The sequence below is a fragment of the Chelon labrosus genome (assembly GCF_963514085.1).
Source record: "Chelon labrosus genome assembly, chromosome: 9".
Lineage (NCBI taxonomy): Eukaryota > Metazoa > Chordata > Actinopteri > Mugiliformes > Mugilidae > Chelon > Chelon labrosus.
Window position 1 is genome coordinate 12,815,533 of NC_140359.1, and position 12,166 is coordinate 12,827,698.

At 43.7% G+C, this 12,166-nt stretch overlaps 1 protein-coding gene across 1 annotated transcript in view; it reads left to right on the top strand.

Moving 5' to 3' along the window:
* The window catches only part of arb2a (ARB2 cotranscriptional regulator A), a 136,358-nt gene that overhangs the window by 16,654 nt on the left and 107,538 nt on the right, over window positions 1–12,166 (top strand). Inside the window, exons 5-6 of the mRNA XM_084552186.1 lie at window positions 1,266–1,331; window positions 2,662–2,853. Coding sequence (XP_084408312.1) covers window positions 1,266–1,331; window positions 2,662–2,853 — 258 coding nt within the window. The remainder of the gene's footprint in view (window positions 1–1,265; window positions 1,332–2,661; window positions 2,854–12,166) is intronic.

A 12,166-nucleotide genomic window follows, 5' to 3' on the forward strand; every position in this document is an offset into this window, starting at 1 on the left:
AGTTGCAGTTGTTGATGTTTCAAATTTTTTTTCACATTTTGGTGCTAATTCAATAAAAAAATTTTGCTTTACATACTGCACAAGTTTACGCTTGATTTGCTCTATCATCACAGTAGCACGATACGTACGTATGACAGTTTGCATGTATTAATACAAATACGAAAAAGGCCGACATATTTTAATGAGCAATCCCAGTCACATTTAATGTTTACATGTCTGTTGCCTGTTAAGTCTCGCTGCAATTTTCCTCCCTCCGCACGCGTTAATGACATCTGAGCATCATCCCTCTCTGTGCTGTGACATGACAGTCTCCGGTTGATCCTTGTTTGGCACTTGGATTCAGTCAGTACAGCGTGACTGGAGCTCGGATGCGCTTTGTAGCCGTGGCGCCACCGCTGACCTTTGGTTTCCTGATTTAGTAAGGCTGATGCTTCAAAAGCTAACTAAAGGGAGACTCCACAGTAGAGCGTAACAGCATGTTGCTCAGCTGTCCCTGTGGTCCATCCACGGTGACATGTACAGGATGCAGGATTTGTCGTAGCATGTGTTGAGGAAACATCTTAACAGCATCAATGGCTCCATCACGGCTTACTGCTAGCGGTTGTGTTCCCTGTCATCTGTTATGACTCTTAACTCCTCTGTCTGTCTCACACCTGATCAAAAATTAAAATCAGTTCCACAGAGTGCTTCGCTCTGTTCTCAGCCGAGCAGGACGTCTGCAGGAGAAAAGACGGAAAGAAAAAATAAGGAAAATGGAAAGAAACGTTGTTAATGTCACTGAACCATGAAAGGCTTGGCCCCGGGTTGGAATGACTCGGTATACAAGGTTCTTTAGTGCTGTGGCTGCGGGGATAAACATAACTTACATCAGCCCTTCGCTTGTACAGGAGATTTCCTCTCCTGGCACTTACAACCTCAACACTCTCACTGCGCTGTGATTCACACACACACACGCGCGCGCGCGCACACCGCACATAGTACGATCCAGGCCCTTTCAAGTAGCTCATGTGCACATGCACGCACGCGCACACACCAGAGGGCAAATGAGGGTTTTGAATCGTATTTCTTATTCTGTTTGTAAGCATGACAGTGGATGCCATTACTTGTTCACACATGCACACAGTTTAGATGGCTTTTGTTGGATTTGTATCAACAGCGAGCATATAAGAATATTAATTGCATTAGAGTGTATTATCAGTGTAATGAACTGACTGTGTGTGTGTGTGTGTTTTGTGTCTTTTTTTTTTTTTTTTTTTACTCCACAGATCATCACTCAGTATGTTTACGAGCTGTTGGAGAAAAAGTGCAACCTGACTAAAGAAATCCTGCCAGTAAGTACCCACAGTGAAAAGAAGCATTTTCCTCTTTGATTTATGCCCTTGAAGATTAAAGGGAGTATTAAATATGAAAATTGACATAAATGCTTAGGCTTCAGCACATGATTATGATATTGAGTTTAAAAAAAATTAAAGGAGTGAGGACGCGGGCTTCTCCATCAGTCTTTGTCTTTCTTTTTCTATCTCACTCAGTTTCTCTCTTACTCCCTGTCTTTCTTTCCCCCCTCCTCTGCCCACATTCTTTGTGCAAAAGTGTCTCCTCAACAAATTAACTGTATTGTGACGTGTCATTTCAAAGGCACGGAGGCGCAGCATGCTGATGCTTAATCTGTTTTGCATTCAGTTGCGCTGAAGGGGACTTTCTTACTCTGCCATCGTGGAGTTATTCTTTGCCCGGCTCATCCCGGCTCAGAGCATACACTTGATCCCTTTTATTTGTTGTAGGAAGCATGTTTGTCTCTTTTTGTCCCCTCTTTACCTCTTCATCCCTGCTCTTTTTCTGTTTATAAAAGTAGTGATCATTTTTCAGGCTGCCTTTATAGGGATGTTGGACAGCGCTGGTGTTTAGAAGCATGCCAGAGTTAGCTCCAGCACTAACAGTGTCCATAAATCACCTACCCAGAGTCAGCGCCTTTCATTAGCCCCCATACACTTTTACTGGTTTATCTGCCTGGCCTATTTATCTCATTATTCCTCTGGAAAATTGCTCTGTTCTGCTTTCCTGCTGCCCACCCGTGTGCGTGTACACGGAGTGTGTGCGTTTGTGTGTTGGTGGTGGGTCTGTGCACCTGCGTGGCATTGAACTTGTGACCGGAGATTTTAAGAAGATTAACCACAGCCAAGTATAGGGAGAGGGATTGAGGGAGCACAAGAGAATAAAGGGTAAGATTTTCTCCCCCACTTGGCTCTCTTTGTCTGTTTGGATTAAGTTCTTGCAGCTGCCACCCATGGCTTTTATGGACAGTGTTTGTCTCCTTAGAGATTCTTCCAGGCATACTTGGGAGGGATGCAAAGAAGCATGGGATGTGGATGAAGCACAGGCACACACTCACTTAGCCTCTCTCTGTCTGTGTTACTCTCTGTCTCTGTTTTAATGACACTATTGAGAGTAAGTGAGTCCACAGAGGAAAAGGCTGTTTCTCCACAACTCATGCACATTACATAATATTCCTAACATTTTTTTTTTCTTAAGCGTTGTGAGGTGATTCTTTGAAGCATCAGATATCAAAGATCTAGTTATAAAATCACTTGCTGCATGGAAAGATTGTTCTTTTCAGGTGAATGTTACTGACACGTGTTGACCTGTGTTTTATTGAATGGTCAGGTGGATGCTACAGAAGATGAACCCACCAGCTTTATTTACATGAGCCCAAATGCCTTGACCAACCCGTCCAAGTTGCTGGTGCTGATTCAGGGAAGTGGGGTGGTGCGTGCCGGTCAGTGGGCCCGGAGACTAATCATCAACCAAGACCTGGACTCAGGGACACAGATCCCCTTCATTAACAGAGCCATTGAGGTAAGGGGGCACAGCCAAAGAAAAAAGTTCAAGCTATTAAGTTGGATGTTGAGCTGAATTTCTGGTCTTTACATTATTAATTTCTGTCTGTTTTGATCATTTATTCTTTGCAAAAAGTAGAAACTGTTACACATCTTTTTGCTATTTAAGGTTTTGTGGGTCTTGAATAAGTGAGCACGGTCACAAAGGTTGCCTAATAGGATATCGGGGTGAAAATGGAATTTTTTTGAAGGACATGCTTGGATATCTGAGGCTGTGGAAGCAGAGTTTCATTGTGTTTTGTTTCTCTTGTATTTGACTCAGGGTTTTAGTCTGATTATGGTTCATTCATGTTGCTGTGTTTTTAATTATCTTACACTCTTTGTGTACTCTATTGTCTGAATTCCATTTAACTTCACTGAACAATTTAAACAATGGTGGAGTGGAAAGAAACCTCTGCCCTGGGATCATAAGACAGATCACATGAGGAGCATCATGCAATCACAGAGGCAAAAAATAAGAGGCGGACATTAATTCACAGGTTCAAATATAAACTCCTATCTTAAATGGTGCTATTACAGTACAGACCTCAACCCAGAATTGAGGCTTACATAGTCTTGTTAGTGAAATGAACCATGTTAATCCACATGATCATTATTATTATACAAGAAAACATTTACGCGTCCGTATGATGCACGATTCCCGCGTGGTTCACTGTGTTCATGAGTGACTGAGCTGAGAGAGAGAGAGACTAGAAGATAATGTAATGTAAAATATAGATTAGTCTGCTTTCCCTACCACTATGATCACCAACAACTGTAAGCAAGCAAAAGGTGCCTGTGCCTGTCTTATTATTTTCATCCCTATCCTCGTGCTCATTTGTCAGCCTGGCCACGGCTACCTGTGTAATTTCATCGGCCTGCTGTTCAAATTGACTTAAGGGAGATCCTGCTCTCCCTCTCCCCCTCATTCCTGCAGTCTGTCCATCTGAATACCATAAAGACTTTACCTGCTGTGTAAAGCCCTCTCCCGCTGTGTACAACAATAAGAGAGTTTGGGGTTGCGCCAGTGTATCTTAAGTGTGCTAACGGATGATTCAGGCACCCTAAAACTGACTTATACAGTTACCCCGTAACAGCTGGAGAAGGCAGGGTTGTGCTACAGAGAGCCAAAGTGACAGCCTAGATATAGAGAACATGGTGTGCGTAGTGCGAGTGTTGCCCATTCATCATAGTAAACAAGAAATCGTGTTGTTGCACCCTGACAAATCATCATCCAGGCATTTACAACACACAGGCCTTGTACTCTGTGTGTGCGCACTGGAAAGACATCCACATACGTTTACAGTCAATTCATGCTGTCTGCATCTGTTACGGACGTGTTTGTGGTTTATTATGTCATACCATGGGATTTGTCTTGATGTCTTTTGAAAAGCATGAGTTTACATCCAGCATGCATCTGGAAAAGCTGCAGTTCAGGCTGTTTTTTTTTTTGTCTTCTCAGTTCTCAGTCTCAGTCCGTGCCCATTTCTGATAATGCAGTGTGCTGCTCTACCTACTGAGCCACAGCTTAACTTATATTTCCAAGATAACCTTTTTGAATAACTTGTTGTTTTGCTGCCGTCATTTTGCAACCACCTTGTTTCTGTCTGTCAGAGAAAGAGACTCAAGGTATGTACCCCAAGCTGAGAGAAGTTTCGTTCTGGTCCGGCTGCTTTTCCGATTATTAGATCCCATGTAAACGCAACAAATCTCAGTCTTTCTATTTACACCTACAGTAATACTTTCATTAAAACATAAAAAAGATATTTTAATTATGTTTAGTTTAGGTTCCATTTTCCTTCAAACTGTTGCTGCACTTAAGGCAGTGTTACTCATGTGAAGCTGACTGCAAATTCAAAGCTTGCAGCAGAGGGTCACCTGGAGTGCGTTCAGGCAAATATGGGGGGGGAGCACACACACACACACACACACACACACACACACACATACAGGTTCACACACGGGCTAAACAGCTAATTTGACTCAGCTTTACTGTAATGTGTATGCAGTGCAAGCGCACACTCAAACACACCATTGTGTGTACGGGCTTGCACCTACACCACTCTGAAATTCTCAGCCACGTTCCATGGAAGCTCGAGTCAGCCATTCCTCTCTCTTCCGATGGGATCACCACTGCCAGTCAGGCGATTGTAGGAAAAGTAGCTGATTGGGCTAGTTAATCAGGACCTCCGCACAACACCCACGCATGTACACCCGCGCACACACGTACACACAGACGATCACATTCTAGGTTGAATCTCCAGGCAGCCTGTCTCTCTCACACTGTTTACACCCCCATCACCTGTCCCTGCCTCTCATATCCATCCCATATATTGTCAAGCCACTATATGATGATGACACCTTAAGAAGGCGGCAAAAATGTTTATGTTGGATACAAGTCTAGGGAATGTACGTATAGACACCGAGGCATCAAATCGGGCAGAGGGTATGCTTGCGACATTTGGCACAGTGTGTAGGGTAATGCCGGGTTAAGGGGATTTTTTTTTTTTTGTGCTGTCTGTGCAGACCTCATGCATGTTGCCTTGTGCATGTGTGTGTGTGTGCATAGAAGTGGTGCTATTCCCATAGCCTAGAGGTAAAATGACAGGTGAGAGGAGGAGTGGAGGTTTCTCCAGCAACAACCAGATAGTGGGGGAAAGAGGTGGAAAAGAGGAATCTGAGATGGGAAGCGGGGGTGTTGGGAGTGCAGAGAGGGAGAAGGGTTATGATTGGATAGGAGAGGACAGAAGAGGAAAGAAGGAGAGGAGTACAGAAAGGATTGATGCAGGAAGAGAGAAATGAGAGGAGGACGAGGGAGTGACTGCAAATGGGGTGGGACTGGCAGAGGAGAGATGGGAGTATAGAGAGCGAGAGAGTAGGCAGAAGGCAGGCGCCTGACAGCTCCACTACTGGGAGAGGGCCTCTTAATGACAGCTTATTCCTTCATGATTTCAATTCCTGACAGTCGACAGGTCTGCTTGTTGCATCATGGCAGCTGTATCATTACCTTCTGGCCCTGTCAATGCTCTGCATCCTGAGACTGAGATGGTGGAGGTGGAGGGTGCGTGCCATGGGGTGTGGAGGGGTTGGGGGGTGAGAGGGAGAGAGAGAGAGAGAGAGAGAGAGAGGAGACTGTGAGGTTACAGTCAGAATAATTGAGGAAGGAAGAATATCGAATATTGAAAGGTGGGATCATTAGTCAGAGTAGTTGTTGGAGTAAAGAGGAGGACTTGCTGTTGTGAGGCCTTAGCCCTTGTAGATCACTTGACCATTATCTTAGTTTACGCCACTCCTCAACTTTTTTCCTCCAGTTGGTTTTGCAGGCAATACCAGTTATTGGCTTCCATTAAAGAAAGTCTCTCCCAAAATGCTTTATATTTATCCAAAGTAAAACCTCTCCTTTTTCAATATTTCTTAATGATGTAGTCATTTTAGTCGGCAAGTGAAGTGCAGTTGGTGGTCTTTTCAGATCTTCAGCATGATATAATAGTTCATGAATTTAATCCCGTTTTAGTGCATTTTAAATAAATCACATATGAATTATTCCACAACATCGAGCCGCTTGGCTCTCCACTTTTTTGTTAGCTACACATACACACACAACCCGCACAACCGCACACAAGCCACGCTGTCTGCAGGAATGACTTAATTCAAATTGGAGGTTGCTAATGCAAAAACAGATCTATAGCCGCTGTCACCCCCCTTTTCTCCATCTCACTCTAGCGCGCTCGCTAACTCTCTTGATAGTGAGTCAGGCTAGACACTGGAGACCCACTGGAAAGAAAGAGGGGGTGTGGTGTTTTCTAAAGTGTGTCAAAAGCCTAGGGGTTTGTATCTGCCCAGAATTTCAATGGGAGGCTGAAAGGGGGCAGCGAGGCAGACAAACTCAAACACAGAAATCCTCTTCTAATTTCTGTCATGGCCCCCACCCCAACCTTTTTTCTCTTTTTTTTTGGCCGGATGATGTCTTCTTCAACATTAGCTGCACACTCTATCATCTTTCTGTGTTGTGTCATGGCCCTCTGTGCTATGAGAATGTATATAAATATATATATCTCCAGTCACCATTCTGCCTCCTCCTTTCTCATTATTTCATCTAATTCCCCTGGAGCTGTTAGTTAACCTGTTTGTGCGCGTGTGTATATAGTCCAGTGATAACATTGTATGTACAGCCTATCTCGGGGCATCAGGCAGCCACAGAGGCCTAACAGGTATCATTCTGTCCAGCTTGCCAGATTTAGCCAGAGGAAAGTTTGTGTGTGTGTGTGTGTGTGTGTGTGTGTGTGTAAAGGTCAGAAGATGCACCGCCTTGCCATGGCCTTGTAATAGTAGTCCTGCAAGCAACACACACACACACTCACGCATACACACACCTCCAGGTGGGAAGGTCCCAGCACATCCCGCAGCTCAGATCAATGCACTTGACACCTTCAAAGGCGGGTGTGGGGCCTGGACTTGCTCTGGGGTTAAACCTCTTTTAAATAGCCTCCCGCGGGAAGGCAGCTGTCAATAACCCACCATAATTACCGGGGCCAGGCCCGCCAAGGGCTCGGCTGCACGGGCCAAATTAAAAATTGATCAGAGGGAGAGAAAACATTATTTTGTGGTGGTATTCCCTGTCCTAACAGCACTGCTGCTGCCGTATGTGAAATTTCATCAATTGACGTTCAGGCTAGATATCTAGAGACCTATTTATCTATCTATCTGCCCCCCTCCGTCCAGATGAACAATGGTGTAGTGTCCCTGTTGTAAAAAAAATATTTGCATATTAAGTGTCTGTCAGTGTACAAGCATGTGTGTGTGTGTATGTGTGTGTATATGCAGTACGTGAGTGTGCATGCTTGTGCATGCTTGTGCATGCTGCATGAGAATGCAGCTGATTGCTATGTGCTCCAGGTAATCGTACATCATCCCCTATCTGTGTAGTGTGTGCGCACCTTGTAGCAGTATATTGATTGTGGTCTCATTGAGTTTCTCTTGGCGGGGAGCCTGTATTTGTTAGTCAGAGAATGATATGAAGAAGATATGTTCATCCTCAGGCTTCCTCTGGAAAAAACACACCGGCCGTTGTTTCACAAGATGCTGATGAAGTAGTACGGCGGTTGACAGTGTGTTTGAAGTATTTTCCCAACACACATTGTAGGTCATTTATCACTGTTTCTGCAAGTCATTGGCGGGACATGGGACATGTCCTTTGCATTGTTTATAATGTTTTTTGTATTTTTGCAAATCTGGTAGTATATAAGTTGCACTAGTGCGTATGAGCGTTAACTTTTGTTCTAAGAGCAGGGATTCAAGGAAAAACTGTCATTAATAAGTGTTGATCAGCCTCTATAAATGTAGGAAGTGTTGATTTTATGCAGTAAATGAACCGCAGTAATTTCACTGCGCAGCGATGACATATTTTGTGTGAAGTACGTCTATATTATACATATAGCACATGCAAATTTCATTGGAGGATGCCTCTAAACATAATCCAATTTGAAGAGTGTGACATTAAACATAGCACTTTAGATGATGTGTTTCTGGCTGCTGCAGAACCCTGGTGCGCCACAAAAACTGGCCACTGATGTGGCAAGATGTGTTTCCAGAATTGCTGATTAGAGATATTTAAGAAGACACGCTTAGCTTAACTTAAGAGTTTGGAAACTACTGATATAGATAAAAACTCAACAAGTTTAGTAGACATGGTCAGTTGTAGAAGAATCCATGACTTGCACATCCACTCGGACACACGATCATGCCACCGTGTTGCTTGCGGGATGAGAGGATGAAGAGAATGAAAGAACAAGAGGATGAGAGAGGAGATCTGAGTATGAAGCATTATTTGGGAGTGTACATTCATTAACCCTCGTGTGATAATTGACTTTATTTTTTCCTCTTGAAACCAACACTATTATATCATCAAAAAGGCTTTGTCTCCATGTGTATGTGCATGGTTGTGTGTGTGTGTGTGAGGTGGGTAGTAGGTCATTTGCAGCTGCAGGCTGTGTATGTGTGTCCCAGTGGGAAGGTCTTGTTTAGTCTCTGTTCCAGAGGGCCGCAGGCAGTGTGCGGTGGATACCTCTTCACTCTCTCTCTGGGAACACTCTTTTACGGCCAATACACACTCGTATTCACACACAAGAAGACGCGGGCGCGCACGCATAAAACTCCTCCGCACTCTTTTGCACAAGTTCTCAACCTCTGCAGCAACGTGTTCTCTGTCTGACTGCTGGAACGTCACGGCTTTTTCTTCTTTTTTTGGATACAGATATGTGTGCGTCCCTTACGTGTTCGCATCAATTAATCTTAAACACACACACAGTCTCTCTGTCTCACACACACACACTTGAAAATTATACATGTATGATCATTCGCAGCAGGTTTTCTGAGGTTAGAAAGTGCTTAGCTGCAGACGTTCCAGGAGGAAATTGAGTTTTGTGCAAAGCCAGTGTTGAGCTGACTGCTACTGTGAGACGCACACACACGCTCACACATATATACACACACACACACACACACACACAATCAGACACTGAGAATCTTTTAGGGTCAAAGTTGGAACCTGCTGTAAGCTCTCCAGTACCAGTGTCATGCTCCAGGACTGGGTGCAGCACACATTGATCGATGAGAGGAAACTTAGTGTTTAAATAGGGGTTACCAAGGTTCTAGGGCTACATTAGGGTCAGAAGCAACCAACAGCAAATGTTCCTGTTAATAGTTAATTCCGACTCTGTCGTTACAAATAATATAGATGTTGGAGGTGGGCTCTAGTTTTCCTGTAGATAAATGTGGATTTGGTGGAAGTAGCTTTATGGTATAGTCGTCTGTAGCAGTTTTTTTTTTTGTTATTTGTCTCATTGGATTATTTGCCATATTTAGGTCATTAGTAATATGCCATACATTTATTTGAGACTGCAGTTATATCTTTGTTTACCCATACGTGCTTTTTTTCCCCCGTCCGTCTGTGACCAGACATCAGAGATTGAATCTTTATTTGATGGCTTATCTGTCTTTTGAGCCTGATATTGTCCTGCATTCTCTGAGGATGTGAAATGTACATTTCAGTACATGAGATCATGGCAGTGATGGTGCTGTCTGAGTGTTTCCAGATATGTGCGCTTTTGTGTCTGCGTTAAAGAAAGGGAGACAGACAATGAGGAGAGATGGCATCAGTGATCAGATTTGTCTGCAGCTCTTTTGTCTTCTGCAGCTCAGCAGGTCAGCCGATAGCTGATTTTGTCTGTATAACTGCGTGCCCTGTAAAATAGAAAACTCAAAACTCATCTTGGGTTGAATTTGGGCATAAAATACATAAAATCTATGTATATAATCAGAGGAGTGTGTAGTTATTTAAATCACCTATTCAGAGATACATTTGGTCTTGTGTGTGAAACCGCAGTGCATTTCCAGTCCATTGATAAAAGCACCACAGACGGAGATAAAAACACACAACACATAAGCATGCCGGCGAAGGCAGCAGGCTGCTTTCCTTGTAGCTTACTTTTTAAAAATGCATTGTCAGCTCGCTGAAGGATGAGGAACAAGCCAGATGAGGTATTTACTGTCACTTTGCGTATAAATATTGTGCAAGAAAGTGACATGTTTGACACTGTATTTTGGAAAGGAAAAAGAAGTCAAATTTCAGTATAAATGCTAGAGTGGCACATCAAAGTCAGATGTGAATATGATCCTGCTACTTCAGATGTAATCAGATTTTGGATGCGAGACTCATGTTAATGTCAGCTGTGAGGCAGTCGTCTCTGTCTAAACGTTCCTCTTCACTTCCCTGCTTTTCGCAGTGCCACAAAATGCGGAGCCTGGGATCTGAATTTCCTCAACATCCGCGCGACACGTGTTTAGATTTGTTACAATTTGTCGTTTGCTTTTCCGCGTTACTTGTCATCAGTTTCATCTCAGTCGACACAAACCTGCGTCTTTGGTCTGCCTCCCCTCCCCTCCGTGTAGTATTATGGTGCACGTGATAGGTGTTATTATCCCACCGAATGCTGACAGCCTATCCCTTAACCCTCTTAGGAGCGCACTATGCCACGCTTGGCTGACTTGTTTGCGCTAATGTCAAGTTTTAGCGGTTAGCAGGCGGTTACCATATGCTACTGTGCTGCTGTCGTCCCCGATGTCAGTCAAGCGAATGTCAACCTAAGCTCACAACACAGTACGCCGCGGTGTAGTCTGAGAAACACGGTGACATGAGCGCACATACACACAGCACCCATACTGTAGGCAAGGCAGAGACACTGGAGTCAGAACAAAAGAATCACATCCTGTTTAGGAAACCATGAGAGGACTGAAGCTTATTTCCAGGAAGACCTGTGCACGTTGCTCTTCAGCAGCTGACCGAAAGAGGCAGCAGCGTCTGCAGTGGTCCCTGAAGTGAGAGTAGTGATGTCTATAAAGCCACAGTCGCACAACCACACAATTAAGCAGTAGATGGACGCTATTTTTATTTATTTTTTTTAAATATCAAATCTGGTAATTATATCTTGGTGTGTGCACTATTTGGTATGTGATGTTGACACACTGCCAGCTATGTTTGCAGGCTGCTTCTGGGAATTGAATCCCAGGCCTGTGTGTCCTGGGTGTATCATAATTTGTATCTGAAGGCTCTAGACACTTCATCATATCACTATCTAGCCCTGTTGGCTTTGTTCATCAGCTAAACCATAAACCTTCGTGTCAGTAACATTAAGTATATTTAAAATAACTACCTGAAGTACCTTTCTATTTAGAACTAATCGGACGTGTTGCGTGTAGGATCAATATTAGTCAAAGGGGAACTACCATTTTTTACAATCTGGACCTTATTTCTGGCATAAAATACGATCGTTTACTCACCCATATAACTTCGGTATCATTTGGAGTCATTCGGACGATATTTAGATCCGTGTACATATAGTTACCTATTATCTATTTGCAAAGTGCAACGGTTTGTTGTTCTTTGGCCAGCTGTTCCCCTCTCTGCCTCCGCATCCTCCTTTCAACGAGCTCCTCATCCATGTACTCTGGCTCAAAACGGTAAGGACGTCCATTATAAACAAAGTCGTTGTCCACAACCTCAAAATCGGAAAAATATTCAGCCATGTTGCAAAAAAATAGCAGTAGCAAATTACAGGTAAACAAGCCGAGCGGGGTGTGTGCGACGCTCAGAGATGACATCATCTAGCTCAGAGGTTAGTAGGTCAATCCACAAATCCTGGATGATGATAACAGGTAACTTAGGACTCAACGGGGAATAGCACTAGCGTACGATAAGAAAATATTGGTGAAATGAACGAGTTTCGCGGCAGATA